Source organism: Eptesicus fuscus, chromosome 1, assembly GCF_027574615.1.
Source record: "Eptesicus fuscus isolate TK198812 chromosome 1, DD_ASM_mEF_20220401, whole genome shotgun sequence".
In the NCBI taxonomy this organism is placed as follows: domain Eukaryota; kingdom Metazoa; phylum Chordata; class Mammalia; order Chiroptera; family Vespertilionidae; genus Eptesicus; species Eptesicus fuscus.
In genome coordinates, this window is record NC_072473.1 from 77,357,740 (window position 1) to 77,375,431 (window position 17,692).

At 39.5% G+C, this 17,692-nt stretch overlaps 1 protein-coding gene across 4 annotated transcripts in view; it reads left to right on the top strand.

Moving 5' to 3' along the window:
* The window catches only part of MID2 (midline 2), a 122,345-nt gene extending 106,526 nt beyond the window's left edge, over positions 1 to 15,819 (top strand). For 3 of the 4 annotated variants that reach the window (XM_008156307.3, XM_028132349.2, XM_054722731.1), the window contains exons 6-10: positions 4,321 to 4,448; positions 5,598 to 5,831; positions 11,977 to 12,138; positions 14,384 to 14,591; positions 14,943 to 15,819. In XM_008156307.3, coding sequence (XP_008154529.1) covers positions 4,321 to 4,448; positions 5,598 to 5,831; positions 11,977 to 12,138; positions 14,384 to 14,591; positions 14,943 to 15,345 — 1,135 coding nt within the window. In that variant the 3' untranslated portion in view covers positions 15,346 to 15,819. The remainder of the gene's footprint in view (positions 1 to 4,320; positions 4,449 to 5,597; positions 5,832 to 11,976; positions 12,139 to 14,383; positions 14,592 to 14,942) is intronic. The other variant, XM_054722775.1, reaches the window with a different exon arrangement.
* Positions 15,820 to 17,692: the final 1,873 nt, after the last annotated feature.

A 17,692-nucleotide genomic window follows, 5' to 3' on the forward strand; every position in this document is an offset into this window, starting at 1 on the left:
TCTTTTCCTTTCCATTTGCATAAAATATATTTTTCCATCCCTTTACTTTTAGTCTCTGTGTATCTGTAATTCTTAAATGGGTCTCTTATAGACAGCATATATATGGGTCTTGTTTTCTTATCCATTCAGCTATCCTGTGTCATTTAGTTGGAGCATGTAAGCCATTTACATTAAAGTGATTATTGATAGGTAAATAATTATTGCCATTTTATTCTTTTAACTATGTTCCTCTCTTCCTCCACTTCTCCCTCCCCTCCTACTTCTTTTCTTATTTTCTGCAATAAGGCCCTTTAACATTTCTTACAGTGCTGGTTTTGTGGTATCAAACTTCTTTAACTTTTTTTTTTTGTCTGGGAAGCTATTTTTCATTCAATTTCAAATTATAGCTTTACTGGGTAAAATAGTCTTGGTTGTATGTCCTTGCTTTTTATCACTTTGAATATTTCATTTCAATCCCTTTTTGCCTGAAATACTTCTGTTGAGAAATCAGCTGACAGTCTTATGGGAGCTTCCTTATAGCTAACTAACTGTCTTTATCTTGCTGAATTTAAGATTCTCTTTTTGTCCTTATACTTTGCCATTTTACTATGATGTGTCTTGGTGTGGGCCAGTTTGAGTTCATTTTATTTGGCACTCTCTGAGCTTTCTGGTCTTTTTCCTTCACCAGGTTGGGCAATTTTGGGTCATTATTTATTCAAATATGTTCTCAATCCCTTGCTCTCTCTCTTCTCTTCCTGGTACCCCTATGATGCAGATGTTACACTCCATGTTGTCCAAAAGTCCCTTAAACTGTCTTAATTTTTTAAATTCTTTTTCTATTTTCTGTTCTTATTTGTTGTTTTTTCTTTTGATTTTCAAATCACTGATTCTATCCTCTGCATTGTCCAGCCTACTGTTTATTTATTCTAATGCAGTCTTCATTTCAGATATTGTAGTCTTCATTTCTGACTGGTTCTTTTTTATGATTTCTACGTCCTTTTTCATGTTGTTGTAGTTCTCACTAAGTACATTGTCATTTTTACTAAGTTCCTTGATCATCCTTATAACCATTTTTCTGAAATCTTCATCTGATAAGTTGCTTGGCTCCATTTAATTTATCTATTTTTTTTTTTAGAGATTTCTCTTGTTCTCTCATTTGGGGTATGTTTCTTCCTTTCCACATTTTGCTGCTTCTTTGTTTTTGTTTCTATGTATTAGCTTGATCTGCTGTGACTTCCAGTCTTGGTAAATTGGTCTTATGTAATAGGTGTCCTGGGGGTCCAGTGGTACAGACTCCTTGATCACTTGATATGGTGCTCCAGGCATGTCCAGTTTATGTTGTCCCTCCTGTTGTAATTGAAAACTTGATTGCTATTGGTCTGTTTGTGCATGGGATCACCCTTCAGCCTGACTGACTGTGAGGATCAACCCCAACCACAGCATGTGAGCTGCTGTGCAGGTACTGGCCACCTGACACAGAATTCACCTCAGCAGGATTAGATGCCTACCGAGATTTTCCTTTGGATATGCTACTTGTGAAACATTCCTGGATCCTGCTCTCATGCTTTCTGTAGCTGGGCACTGGATGTGTTGTTTCTGCGCTTCTAGGAGTGACTGGTGCAGGCCCATGTCAGACACTGTCTGTGACTGGCCCTAGGTAACCTGTTTGGAGCTAGAAAGTGATCTACAGTTTGTGGCTGTCTGTACTTATCCGGGGTGTGCATGGGCAGGACCAAGCTGCACACCAACGCTAGCTGTTACCACCACCACGTCCAGGGGCAGATCATCAAAAGTCCCAAAGCACCTTGAGATCTACCTCTGCCTATCTCCATCTTCCAGCTCCCATTGTGCTCAATCACTGAAATAGCCTCTGGAGGTATTTGATTTGCCTGAGGTAAACTCTAAGTGAGTCACCACATAAGGGCGTGACATTGTTCACCAGATTGATGCAGATTAAAATATGGTGCCAGTGCTCATTCTGTGGCCACTCAGCAAAAGTCCTTAGGTATACTAAGTCTAGCTGCCACCTGCTGGGTGCTCAGACACCTTTATGGTGGGGCAGGGTCTCAGGGAATCATGAGGGTGAGGCCAGCAAAATTAATCAGGCCCAAAGGACCATGATTTGGCTATGTGAAGGGAGGGCTATACTTCAGTTGGACATGCAAGGGGAAAATGGCCCATGTCCTAGAGCCACACAACTCATTCTGTTTCATATTCTTCCTGGAGGAGTCTGAGCTCAGCAGTGTGGGACCACTGGGACTTGGGAGGGCAGATCCAAACAGTCTCCTGTTGGGGGTGGTGTCAGTAAGCCTGTAGGAGGGAAATGGTCACTTCTTTCCCTTCCCAGAAAGAGCATCTGAGGTAGACATGCACCAAAGAATCCAGCTCTGAATAGCCCTCTGATCCCCCCACGTGACTGAGCTCACGTAATAGAAAGCCAGGTCAAATTAGTCTCCAATTGGGAAATAGTGTGAGCTGAGTTCACAGGGGAGATAGGAGTGGCCCCTTGTGATGTAGCCACACAACTCAGCATCCATCTGTCTGTTTCTCAGACAAATCCTTCCTAGGAGACATGCTCTGAACATTCCAGCTCTGCATGGCACTCTGATCCCTCTATGGTGGTAGGGCAGTCGAAGTAATTCAACAGGTGTGGGGGTGGTGCCACCTGTGTTTAGAGGTGTGGAAGAAATGTCCACTTCCCAAGCTACACAGTTCAATCACTGTCTGAGTATCCATCAAGAGCTTCCCCAGGAAAAGAGTACCCTGAAGTTCCCGGCTGAGTGCAGCCAGCTGACCCCTCTATAGGACCTGAGCTCAGCAAGGTGGTATCGCTAGTAGTTGAAGGACTAGGTGCGTGGTCGGCAAACTCATTAGTCAACAGAACCAAATATCAACAGTACAACGATTGAAATTTCTTTTGAGAGCCAAATTTTTTAAACTTAAACTTCTTCTAACGCCACTTCTTCAAAATAAACTCGCCCAGGCCATGGTATTTTGTGGAAGAGCCACACTCAAGGGGCCAAAGAGCCGCATGTGGCTTGCGATCCACAGTTTGCCGACCACAGGACTAGGTGGTGCTGTAACAATAGGAGTGCTCGAACCTGGGAAGTGGGCATGTGGGTCTCTAGCAGACTCCCTTCTCTCATTTTTGTTGCTCTGGGTTGAGAATCCCAGCATAGCGTTTAAACCCCACGCTTCTGGGGAGAGGGAGTTTTACAGCTGAGCTATCCCTCCAGCTTCTCAGATCTTTCTGCGTCTCGACCCTTCTTATCAGGCTCTATGTGGTATCTTCTGTAAATTCTTGGTTATAACATTTCAGTCCAGCTAGCTTTCACTTGGTTATTCAGGTTGATTGCCATATAATTTAGCTGTTAATCTGGTTTGGCACTGAGCAGGTGAGTTTAGCTTCCACCTACTCTGCAGCCATCTTGGAATCCATACATACATTTTTTTTTTTCAAAAAAGGAACTGTCTTAAATGGTTAAGGTATGAAGTTGAGAAGCAATGAACATGGGTTCCGTTATATTTTATATTTCTTTTTTTTCCTGACCCTTACTGGTTGTATGACCTTGGGCAAGTTTCTTAATCTTTCTATGTGTCATCTTTCTCATTTACAAAATGGAAAAAAAAATTAGATAATGTATGTAAAGCATGTATGTATTTATGTATGTATGTAAAAATACTAAATAAATGTCAGCAGTGTGTTGTTATTAGTTATTCAGTTATTCTTTCAGTATTTATTGATTCACCATGTGTCCAACACTTTGTTAGGGACCATGGAAGATATGAGGTACAAAATATGAACCCTTCTCTTGAGTTGCTTAGAATTAGTTGAAGAGATAAAACTAGCATAACATTATACAACTAGAAAATAATACAATTACATGTAAATGTTATAAAAGATCAAATAAAGTACAGTACTTAGGGGAAGGCTTTAACTCAGCTCCAATGTGCTGGCTTATTGATTAGCATAAAAAATCTTTCAAATTGCTCTTACCAAGCCTTCAGAGGTCTAGTTTTGATGACTCCTGCCAGATGGAAGTTGATGCAGTTGCGGGGGAATAGAGGGGGGGGGGGAATCCAGTATTTACTTCTCAAAATTAAGACTGGATGGGGGAGTGTGTTTGAGAAGTTAACATATGTGAATAAATATGATACAACCTTTGATTGGTTCCTGATGATTAACATTTAAATGGTTTCAATTGGCAAAGCACAGATATGAGATTTTTCACTTAATGAATCAAGTCATTTAATTTCACCTTGTTAAACCAGAAATCAAACACTGCATAATGATTGCAAACTTATTTTGATGTATATTGATGTACTTTTTCTCTTTTGCAGGGTCGCTATGGCAACTGCATCTTCTCAAGTTTTGATTCCTGACATCAATTTTAATGATGCCTTTGAAAACTTTGCTTTAGATTTTTCCAGAGAAAAGAAATTGCTAGAGGGGCTAGATTATTTAACAGGTGTGAAAATACTGTGCTTCCTTTCTCATTTTTTTTTTCTTTTGGTGTGCTTATACTTTAAAATAATCTGGAAAGGACAATATGTATAATGAAAATGCTTTTATAACCTATGAAATGATACATGTGTCTTTTTAAATAGAACACATTTTAGTTAATGTAACAGAAAAGAAAGATGATTTGTCAAACATTTCTGGGGCAGAATAGGTATAACATTCATATTTAAAGGTAAAAAATAAAAAGTTGCTAAAGGATTTCTCCTTATGAACCTATCAGTAATATATTGTTACTTGTTATGGAGGCAGAACTCAGGTGGCAATTATGGAATATTAGAGAATGTCCCACATGGGTACAGATACCACCCAAATGGTTTTAAGGAAACTTTAAGAATTGGCAGATTAGGAAGAAAAATGTAAGAAATATGTGGCTTGCAGACAGTTTTAGAAAATGAGGGAATGCAACCAGCCTTTAAAAAATGCTGGCTACATTCAGGATTATTTGAATGATCATTTCCTGAAAAAAAATACACACACTTAATAACTTTGTAGTTATTTTTGTTAATATATTAAAATAGCTGTCATTTATTAGCTTTCACTTTCGATCGCGGTGGAGCTAGGTGCCTGTTCGCTGGTGCACCAGGCCTTTCAGAAGCCTCCGGCTTGGTGGAGGCTTCTGAAAGGCCTGGTGCCGGAGCAGACAGGCACCCAGCTCCCCCGCTTTTGATGGTCCACAGCGGGAAGTGAGCTCGCTGCCCCAGAGGCCCCTTCTGTGCCGCAGCACAGCCATGGCGCAGACGCTGAGCTGAGCTCCCACCGCCACTGGCAACGGAGCTCACCGTCCTGCGGGCCCAATCGGCTACCCCAGCCACCCCGAGTCCTGCCCCCTGCGCCTCCCTCTGGCCCAATCGTGGGTGTATTGGAGTGATGGTAATTTACATATTACCATTTTATTAGGTAGGATCATTGAAGCAAAAGTGAGTTGGGGGAACTTGAGGTCTCTGCCCTTAGCTTTAGGTTTTATGGTATGTGAAGTATAAAGCTTCTTATTAAAATCTCAAAACAAGATGTTGGGTTGAGCAGCAAAAGTAATGATTGTAAAATTCCAGAACAAAAAGTGTGATTTCCTTATATTCTTTTCTACCTTTTCCTACAGCTCCAAACCCACCATCTATCCGAGAGGAACTCTGTACTGCCTCCCATGATACCATTACAGTTCACTGGATCTCGGATGATGAGTTCAGCATCAGCTCCTATGAGCTTCAGTACACCATATTCACTGGCCAGGCTAACTTCATCAGTAAGTCATGGTGTAGTTGGGGCCTGTGGCCAGAGATAAGGAAATGTAAGGAAGCAGTAAGCTGCTCAAGATTGGCCGGGGCGCCACGAGGCAAGTGTTTGTAAGACATGTTAGGTTGTTTAGAACAGTGTTTTGTAGACAGTATAAGCTCCCCCAGGGCATTGCAAAGGGCCCATCAGCAAGTTGTGTATTTCCTTGCTGGGCAGTCGCTGGGGCCACTCCAATTTGTTTATGTAATCTTTAGCCTTTCCTCAGTTAATCCATGTCACTCCACTCTTCCAAGTCAGAATAGAGCTCATATTTTGTTCCTGGGTAGCTAAGCCACCATCATTGCTGATTCCATGTGTGTGACCATCTCTCCCCTTGACTTTTCTTCCACTTCATTACCATGGTAAAATACATATGTTCAAAGACTACAACTTCCTTTACCATACCCATTTGTATTAGTAAATATAGTGACAAGCTTCCTGCCTCTGTCACTCTTCCCTTTACCCCTTCTCCCTTTCCTCAAAGAATTATACCAAATATAAAAACTTGTCAGTGGGCCAGAAAATGGAAGATGTTAAAAAAGCAGTCATTTAGCTCTTATGGTTTCACCTTCTGATGAATTGGATCAAGACAGGGCAGAGTAAGAACTTAACTCATTGATTGCCAGGTAAGAGGGTTCAAGGTGCAAGTTCCCCTCAATGCACTGGGGAAAAATGGAAATGAAAGCAGAATTAAAGCTAGATTCAACACTGGAACTGATTTCCATCCTACGGTTGCATCTGCATAGCTGCTAATTAGTATTTTCTTTTACCTGTGTGTTTGTGCTTCTGTTTCTGACTTCACAGGCTTGCATGAGAGGAGTTTTTCCAGTGAAACCCTCCTGATAGGCTTCCTTTTGCTGAATTGTGACAATTCTGGGCCACGTAGTGGGGTGGAGAGGTGAGAGGACATTTGGGGTCAAACTCTCAAAAACACTTGCCTCGTGCAGTTCCAACCTAAGCTACTTGGCCAAGATAGCTGTGATCTTGGGTGTTCTTGGGTATTTCTTCATTTTGTGAAGTCACAAACTCTAAGGCCTTCCCGACATGCTTTTCTGCACTTGTCTCTCTTGCTCAGGAAAGTCTTAGAGCCAGCAACTGTGCTTCTTCTTTCTGATATGGAGAGAACAGTGGTTTCCTGGAGTTGAGAATAAATCCAAATAGTGGCAAAGATCTAAAGGCTGCCACCTTTATTTCAAAGGTTATATAGTCCTTTGTAAAGAAAAGCTTAAAGGTTGTTAATAGCAATGGGATCATAGCATCTTAGAATTCAAAGGGATGACCTTAGAAGTCATCTATTCTAACATTCTTTTGTTCTACCAGATTCCCAGTAGATGATTATCCTGTCTCTGATTGAACATTTCCAGTGATGGATATTTCACTTCTAACAAAACAGCTTATTTAGTTAAACAGCTGTAAATAATTGTCAGTGCTTCTTTATAAAAGGTCTAACTTTTTTCCTAGTAAATAATAATGACAGTAATAATTTACACCTGTATTATGTTTTGCAATTTACAATCACTCCCACATACATTATCTTATTTAGTCCTCATGAGTTCTTACTTAGCCTTATGAAATAGATTATATGAATTCTATTTTATAGATGAAGAAACTGAGGGTCAAAATGAATTGCCCAAGGTCACAAAGCTACAAACTGATGGAGTCAAGATTTAAACTCAAGCCTGTCAGACTTCAAGCTAATGCTCCTTATATTAAGCCACACCTACCAAATTAGTCCTAAGCCTGCCATTTTATCCCTCACTAACAAACTGAATCAATCTTTCACATGACAATTATTCAGATAATTTTAGGTAGTTCTTGTGTCTATTCTAAATTTTCTCTTTTCCAGGCTAAACATCCTCAGTTATTTGAATTGCTTCTCATGTGTCAGACCTTTTACCATCCTAGTAGTCTTGGTATGGACACACTGCTACTGTCAAAATGGCTCATAATATAGCCCTGGCCGATGTGGCTTAGTGGTTAGAGTGTCAGCCTGTGAACCAAAGGATCACGTGTTCAATTCCTGCTCAAGGGCACATACCTGGGTTGCAGGTTCGATCCTGTCCCCCAGTCAGGGCACTTGTAGGAGGCTACCAGTTGATGTGTCTCCCTCACATCAATATTTTTCTCTCCCTGTACCTCTCTCCCTTCTCCCTCCTTTCCACTCTAAAGAGCAGTGGAAAAAATATACTTGGGTGAGGATTAAAAAAAAAAGTAAACACACTCCAAAAGTAGTCTGACCATTTCAGGGGATAGCTGGATTATTTCTCTATATATTACCTGCTGCCCTTCTCCTTGCAACCTTTTATTTTTTTCTATTGGCACAGTACACAAAATTCATGCACAGGGCGGGGGTGTTCCTCAGACTGCTTGAACCCTCTCCAATCTGGGACCCCTCGGGGGATGTCTGATTGCCGGTTTAGGCCTGATCCCTCTTGCAATTTGGGACTGCTGGCTCCTAACTGCTCACCTGCCTGCCTGCCTGATCGCCTCTAACCACTCTGCCTGCCGGCCTTCTTGCCCCTAACTGCCACCCTTGCTGGCCTGCTCACCCCCAACTGCCCCCCTACCTGCTCACCCCCAACTGCCCTCCCGCCAGCCTGCTCACCCCCAACTGCCCTCCCACCAGCCTGATTGCTCCCAACTGCCCCTCCCCAGCCAGCCTGCTCTCCCCCAACTGGCCCCCCTGGCCTGATCACCCCCAACTGCCCTTCCCATCCTGGCCTGATCGCCCCTAAACACCTCTGCCTCAGCCCAGCCACCATGGCTTTGTCCGGAAGGTCTCCTGGAAGGTCTCCCGGTCTAATTAGCATATTACCCTTTCATTAGTATAGATTTTTTTAATGAATAGCGTATTGATTACTCAGTGTTGGCTGAGCATATAGTCAGCTGATATCCCTAGGAATTTCAAATCCTATTCCTGTTCAATTAATTGATTGTCCACATGGAAATACAACACCTTGAATTCATCCCTATTACATTTTACCTGGTTAGCTTTGATTCCTCATTCTAGCCTGCCAATATCCTTTTGACCAGTTTCTGCCTTCCAATACATTTACTTCCCCTTCCAGGCTGCCCTCCATGTCTTCCTCTGATCATTGATAGAAAAGTAGAATAGGACTGGGACAAGGGCAGACCCTGAAGCAAAATTTTTTATGGCAGTGGGCAGATAAACTAAAACTATTTTACTAGGAATAATTATTCATGAAGATTCATGGTTCCAGTCCTACCTGCCAGTCTGCCTGCCTCTGTTGACTAAACCTTGCTTCTGAGAGCCACTTCCCTTGAGGTTTTTCCACATTTTCTCTATTTTTAAACCACTTTATTTAGGGGGAGAATGGCATTAGAGACCAAGAGCTGGAGATTAGAAATACACACATCCACCCATGTATGTATATATATATGAATACACATACAGTATATATGCACATATACTTTACATATGTGCACATATGTATACATATACACATACATATTTATTTTTTAGATATCATGAGTTTCCATCAATACCTCCAATTCCAGTCCATCCCCCAGGTTCTTTCTTACCTTCCCCCATTCCATATTTGTATGTTCCTACTTCCACAATGAGAACCCTGGCTCCTAACAACATTAATACATGTACTCATCTGCTCACTTCCATAATATATTTACAATAGTATCAGAATTTGCTTTGCCCACACCACTATAAAACAAACAATAGTTCAGGACTTGTTTGCAATTCTCCTCCTACCTCCATCCCTTTCGTGTGGTTATTTTTCATTTGCAACGCAGTTGGGCTCATTTGTTTCAGTTTGTCTTCAGTTTTAGTATTCACTCTTCCCAATCATATTGATTTCATTTTAACTTTTGAATGTATAAAACAGCAGCATGATTCCAAAAGGAAAAACTGTACAAAAAAGGTATATTCATATAAGTGTCATTCTCTCCCATATAATTTTTTTATTTAGATAATACTTTATTAGTTTCTGTAATCAAACCCATGTAGATTAAGACCTTATATATTTAATACAGTGTGTTACCCCTGTAGAAATGAAAAAATTATGTTGAATGTTTCTAAATCAATATGGCTGTTAACTTCTGTACAATGCCAACCCAACACAGTACAACTGGGATCATTTTTCCAAAGTTAACAGCACAAATAAAGTTTCCAAAAATTCAAATTATATATATAATTATAACCAATAACAGTATGTTATGCATCAATAACAGTAACAGCTTTTCCGGGTTCTGCAGTCATCTGAACAAAATTTTAGAGACATCCAGCACACTCCAATAAAAAAAAAGGTAAAAAACAAATCTCCAGAAAACAGAAAAGTTCTGTTACTGTTGTGGTACTTGGCACCATTTTTTTTAAAACTTCTCCATCATCATCTGGAAAGAAAACATTGTAGAATAATGTCATTAAAAACAGCTCTGATAAAGCACAGTCACTACCATATACTTTTAATCCTATTCACCCACCCCCATCCCTTGTAAGTAACCAACTTCATTATTTTCTGTTTTTTTTCCTTCCTGCTTTTATTATTGTTTTATAACTCCAGGCAAATGTATGTAAGTTTGCTTATTTGCCTTTCTTTCTTGCAAAAAGATAGCATATTATGCATGCTCTTACACAACTTGCTTTATTCAATTTACAATATACCTTGGAAATTACTCCATATCAGTTCATAGAGATCTCCCTCACACATTTTTACAGTTGCATAATAATTATGAAGCCTGCTTTGTTTTTATTTTTCTGTTTTGAATTGTTAGAAGTATGTCTGGAAGATCATATATTTCCCTCTTTGTATTAAAATTTCATGTGTAGTTTATGATTAATACTATGCATTGGTATGACACTCAAGCATTGTCTCTGGCTCTTATCCTTTATTATCTTTTCCTAAGAATCACTGATCATTTCCACTAATTATTCTTCTTTATATAGCATATCTTTTTGCCCTTCATTGTGCTTCTTTTTCTAGTTTTAATTTAGACTTTTTCTACCCCACCCCCAAGTTAATTATAAAACCCTGCTGAACAAATTGCTTTTTAAAAATTCATTGTTTTTCTTTTCTTTTCAATCTACTTAAACCCTTTACTACAGCTGTATAAAAATGACTAAATTCACCACTCATTTTCCTATCCACCCTTTGGTAGAATTGTGTTTAAAAAGCAGTAAACTGACTGAAAAGAAGATAACAGAAGAGAGAAACATAGGTAATCCACAGACTAGAATGTTGATCCCACTTTTATTAAAAGTTATCCAAATACGTTTTTAGTTGTGTACGTTTTTCTCTGTTTAAATCCATGTTTATGGTCTAAAGAGTTTCAAAATCAGAAACATAGATCTCTGAACCTTTTCCCAACTTGGGAGGAAAGAAGGTTTGAGATAATAGTGTGTTTCTGAGCCACCCAACCTCAAAAGAATATTGGAATCAGAACCAGGAAGAGATAAAACTGTAGTGTCAAGTGAGGAGATAATATTTTGCTTTGGTTATCATGTTACCTCCTTGGCTTCCCTATGATACCTGGAGCTCAACTAGTCTTGGAAATAAGAGTGAGGATGGGGTGGGAGAGTTGAGTCCGTAAGCCCTGAGAGAGTTGCTACCTTACAGAGACAATAAGACATAGTTGTTCACCCTGTGACTTGTGATGCAATGGAGAGAACACCGAACTAGTGTTAAGGAGACTAGGTTTCTTCTACTCTCAGCACCATCACCATCTATCTGTGGCCTTGGGCAAATCACTTTTCTTCTCTCCATCTGAGTTTCCCATTTGTGAAATGAGGGAAATATGGTGTCTAGGTGTCCTTTTGGTTTTGAGATGCAATGTTCCTGTGCTCTGCACAGGACTGTTCATCCATACAAGGCCAGACTCTGCTCTCAGAGGACGGGACCTTTAGGGTAAAGATCTAGAGACTACATAAAAGAGATGATTCTGTCATTTTGTAGAATAGTTTTTCCTATATTATTTTGAAGAAAATTAAAGTAACCCTAACTCTCCTGAGTGGTCACATTTAATTACCAGAAGCAAGGAACTAGGCATGAGCCTAGCTCCATGGGAGGGAAGAAGCAGAGGAGGTTCATCTTACTATGTATTCCAGGACTCGGAAAAAAACAAAATTCAATTTTTTTTTTGGGGGGGGGGGCTTATGATGAATTTTCAGTGTGCTTCTTCATTCTATTTCTATTACCTGTTGGTTAATGTCCTTGTCTTTCCCCATGTTACAGGCCTGTATAATTCGGTGGATAGCTGGATGATTGTTCCCAACATTAAGCAGAACCATTACACAGTGCATGGACTCCAGAGTGGGACACGCTACATCTTCATTGTCAAAGCTATAAATCAAGCAGGCAGCCGTAACAGTGAACCTACCCGACTAAAAACAAACAGTATGTTATGGTGATTCTGAAAGCAGACATCAGTTTTCCCCTCTGTGCCAGGGAGTACACTTAGCCTGAGGAAACATTAGAAGCCCTGGATAGAGGAGCTTTACCGTTATAGTTTGTGTTTTGATCAAGGGGTTTGTTCAAGGCTCTGGAAGATATGTAAATACAGATATACCGTATTTTCTGGCGTATAAGATGACTTTTTAACCCAGGAAAACCTTCTCAAAAGTCGGGGGTCGTCTTATACGCCGGGTGTCATCTTATAGGGCAGGTATATCCCAAACTCTATATTTTAACTGGAAAAATTGGGGGTCGTCTTATACACCCAGTTGTCTTATACGCCGGAAAATACGGTACATAAACTAGCTGGTGGCTTTAGAGGATGTTAGTGAAGAGTTTTTCTCTGCACTCCATCCTCATGCTTGGGGGACAGTTGAATAAAAGACTACTACAGACATTCACCACTTAATAATAGGGAAATATTCTGAGAAATGAATAATTAGACAATTTTGTTGTTGTGCAAATGTCATTGAATGTATTTACACAAACCTAGGTGATATAGCCTACTCCACACCTAGGCTATATGGCATACCATTATCCTATATGTGGTCCATCATTGAGTGAAATATCATTTTGTGGAGCATGACTGTATTTGTGATAATCTGCTAAAATCCTACTGTAGAGAAGCTATACCTGCTAGGAATGCTTTTGACCGAAAGTGACAGAAAATTAAACTAATTTAGCTTAACAAATAGTTACTTGTTAGTAGCTTAAACAAAGTATTGTTTTTCTTTCTCTAACAAAGCAAGAGGTTTGGCCCGGCTGGAATGGCTCAGTGGTTGAGCATTGATCTATGAACCAGGAGGTCACAGTTTGATTCCCAGTCAGGGCACATGTCTGGGTTGCAGGCTCATCCTCAGTAGGGGGCATGCAGGAGGCAGCCAACCAATGATTCTCTCTCATCATTGATATTTCTATTTCTCTCTCCTCCCTTTCTCTTTGAAATCAATAAAAATATATTTTTAAAAATACCATAGCAAGAGGTTTGAAGGTATGTAGTTCAGGGTGTTGCATCAGTTCTGTGATGTCGTAAAAGACTCAGGCTCCTTCTCCTTTTCTGTATTGGCTTTTGCCACATGGTCACAACAGAGCTACTGCAACCTGTAGATGTCATATTTTATTTCAAGAAAGGAAGAAAGCTAAAGGGCTGGTATACACGATGGCTATTCCTTTTATCATAAAAACATTCACTTTCCCAGAAGGTTCTCACACCCTGTCTGACTTCTGCTTCCAACTATTTCCATCTTATTAGCCACTCCTAACAGCAAGGGAGACTAGGTGCTGGAGTATTTAGCTTTTCTGGACTCTATAGTGAAAGTGGGTAAGAAAGAAAAAGTAGGAAATGGATGTTGTGTTCACCAACAGTGTCTGCCACAGACAAATTTTATATGATATGGCTCTTGCCATTCACAGCAATTGGTGGTCCTAGTGCCTGGATTTGTCATATGAAGATAAGGAATTCTCTGTTGTGAATGATCCTACACAACAAATATTTTATCTGACCATTGATGATGTAATAGTCACTCTAATGAAGTTACCTAATTATATTATTTATATCCCAGTTGTAAGAGGGCAAAAAAATTGTCCTGTTCATGAGTTATTTTCAGTTTTGGTCTGCTAATAAGCAGCAATGATCTCATCAATTCCCTCACTTTGTCTCACCTCAAATACTGAAATCCAGTCAAATACCAAATCATCTACTGAAATAAAAGTAAAATAGTAAACATATTTGAGACTCTAAGAGTCCCCTTTTAATTTGATAATAGATGAAGGGGGTGGCATATTATTTTTGTAAACCCTCACCCAAGGATATGTTTCTTTACTGATTTAGAGAGAGGAAGGGAGAGAGAGAAAAAAACCACATTGATCTATTGCCTCCTGCACGCACCCTGACGAGGAATCAAACTCACAACTTGGGTGTATGCCCTGACCAGGAATCAAACCCGCCACCTTTCAGTGTATGGGATGACATTCCAACCAACTGAGCTACACTGGCCAGGGCAGCATATTCTTATTTTATTGAATATGGTGACTTTTGGCCTGCTACCTAATATGATAAAAAAAATAGCCAACTTGCACTGACCCAAGAATGACCATCATATCAAGGCTTCTCTCATAGTGATGGTCCTGGAAGACAAAGAATTCTTAAATATTTCCTCATGCGTTTTCTTATTTCTACTTTTTTCAGGCCAACCCTTTAAACTGGATCCCAAAATGACTCACAAGAAGTTGAAGATCTCCAATGATGGATTGCAGATGGAGAAGGATGAAAGCTCTCTGAAGAAGAGCCATACTCCAGAGAGGTTTAGTGGCACAGGGTGCTATGGGGCAGCAGGAAATATATTCATTGACAGTGGCTGCCACTATTGGGAGGTAGTCATGGCTTCCTCAACATGGTGAGTGGATCTCACTATTCTTTTCTCTTCTCTCCCCTGTTCTTACGTTCCTGGAGATCCAGTTCTATAGCACAGATATAATACCAGTAAGTCAAGGAAAACCACTCCTAGAAAAATGTACCAGCTTTTAAAAATAAATCATGGAAAATATACTGAGCTAGGAGTTGGAAACTACTACAGCACTCAATTGCCAACTTATTAAAGTTCTAGTGGTATCAATATTATGGGTCTAAATATAAACTGTTAAAGGAAGAGACATGTATTCTATTTCTTATATATCCTGTATGGTATCTAGCATAACACAGATCATTACTAAATATTTATTTCTCCCTCCTTTCCACTGTTTCACAGGTATGCAATTGGCATTGCCTATAAATCAGCTCCCAAGAATGAATGGATTGGCAAGAATGCCTCCTCATGGGTTTTCTCTCGATGCAATAGTAACTTCGTTGTGAGACATAACAACAAGGAAATGCTGGTGGATGTGCCCCCACAGTTGAAGCGCCTGGGTGTCCTTCTGGATTATGACAACAATATGCTGTCTTTCTATGATCCAGCTAACTCTCTCCATCTTCATACTTTTGATGTGACCTTTATTCTTCCAGTTTGTCCAACATTTACAATCTGGAACAAATCCCTAATGATCCTGTCTGGCTTGCCTGCCCCAGATTTTATTGATTACCCTGAGCGTCAGGAATGCAACTGCAGGCCTCAAGAATCCCCTTATGTTTCTGGGATGAAAGCTTGCCATTAAATTTCAAGAAAGCATATAATTCTCTGGCTCTCCACTTCAGCAGTTCTTCCCATCCTAAACTTCAGTTAGTGTCCAATATACAAGATACCAAATAAAGTTCATTTGAAGCATCCAAAATAACTAGATATTATAGCTTTAATTTTTGTGCATTGAAGCTCATATTTGAAGTAATGCTTTGAGTTTCTTAGAATAAATTATCTGAGTAGTCTGGGTTCAAGACATTGGAGAACAAATTTAGAAAATACCTCTCTTGTCATTAGAGAAATAAAAATTCCCAGTGATTTATAAGTATAAATGTTATTGAAAGGAATTAGGGTAATTCTAGGTAAATAATGTAGAATGATACTCTGAACAAGGGACTAGCTAGCTGGAAAGAGGGGTGTCAGCTTTTCTAGTGCTGGCCAATTTGGCCCAGTAGAATTTTAAAGAATTAAATGATTGCATATTATATATAGCTTACAATAAAAATCTATAATCAAGGATTTATTATGAAGAAAACATATATATGTATATATGATTATAAAATGAATAAATATATATCATTTATTCATTTTCTAGATTTTATATACATAATCAACTTAATTTGTTCATTTGTGTGAAAAATATACTGGAAGGGGAAATAAATTATACAATTAATTTCTGTCCCCTATAGGGAACATCAAAATCAGTCAACATTAATCCCCTCCCTCCATTCATCCCTTTTTTCTTCCCTACTGTCACACACACATTCACATGCAATAATGACATAGATGGTAGGAAGAGCTCTAAGTTGGATTAGGAGACATTGAGAGACAATACTGCATACGAGATACTATTGCTAGATAGAAAATTGATCCAGGTAGAAGTGTTACATGTAGCACAGTTTCATTGATGCTACCTAATAGAGGAGGTTTGCTTGAATTGTTAAAAATTCTATCACAGAAATAGGTTTTCTTTTACTCTCAAGTACATACAGTCACTAAAATTATACAAAAAAATTGGAGGTTCTTTAAAGAACCTACTTGGTTTACTTAATCAGAATGGAGTGTTATGGATACAACTATTTGCATATAAATGTACTTGAATTTTCTTAAGAATGCCTGGTGGGGGGGAGGGGGAGAGAATGGTTGAGAACAGTTTGTTTTCTTAAACAGGTTAAATAATCATTCCTTTTTGCAATCTTGTTTACACTCTCTATCTGCTTAGCTAACCCTTCATTGCAAACTCACTTATAAACTTCATCCCAGGCCTTATTACTATCATTGTAATTTCACTGCTGGAATGGGGATGTCAGAACCAGAGCTGTCTTCTTTCTAGGAGCTGAGTCTGCTTCAAGGAGTCTACTTTTTGGGAGTTGAAAAAACATTACTGTTGTACCAAACTGTAGCTGTAACAAGCTCCCAAATTGGAGCCTTGAGTGCCCAAAGTTCTCCCCTCTTTCTTTCCACCACTTTGGTGGATATTCATTCATTAATTCAGTCAAAGAACTACTAGATGCCAGGTACCACACTGCTGCTGAAATACTAATAAAACCTAGTCCCTGCTGTCAAATGGCTTATTGTTTTGTAGGAGAGACACAGTATCTATATAAATCCCCTGAAGGACACTTTTGTATTGTTTGTTCAACTAACATGGAAAGCAAGATAGAGGCAGATGCAGATGGCAGGCTCAGACTTACATATCTAGTGGCAAAGTAAGCTTTTTTGGTTTAAAAAACCATATGTACTTACTGCTAATCAGGAAATGAACAACTTCAGTAAGATTCTGGGAAGTAGCTTGCTCTAATGGGGAGCTCATAGCCTTTGTACTAAAATAATCCTAGTTTCTCTGCAATTAATTAGCGGTATGGCCAAGAGCAAGAACTTCATTTCTCTGAGACTCTGTTTACTCTTTTGTAAAATACCTACCTAACAAGGCTTTTGCAAAGATTTAAAATGATAGCACATGTTGCCCTGGCCAAGTGGCCCAGAGCATCGTCCTATACACCCAAAGGTTGCAGGTTCGATTCCCAGTCAGACCACATACCTAGGTTTCAGTTTCAATCCCCAGTCAGGGCATGTACTGGAGGCAACCTATCAAGGTTTCTCTCTTACATCAATGTTTTTCTCTCTCCCTCTCATTCTCTCTTCTTTCCTCTCTCTCTAAAATCAATAAACATATCCTCAGGTGACAATTTAAAAAAAGCACATGTAAACTGCTTAGCACAGCCCCTGGTGTTTAGTTAAGTGTATAACGAATATTAAGCTTCTCCCCACTGCCTTTGCCCAGCCCCTGCCCCAGTAGAGTGTAGTGGTGCTTAAAAATGTATGCCTTTCATTTCTAGGTTATTCTGGTCTCTCTTTATGGCATATCCCCAGATTCTTAAACA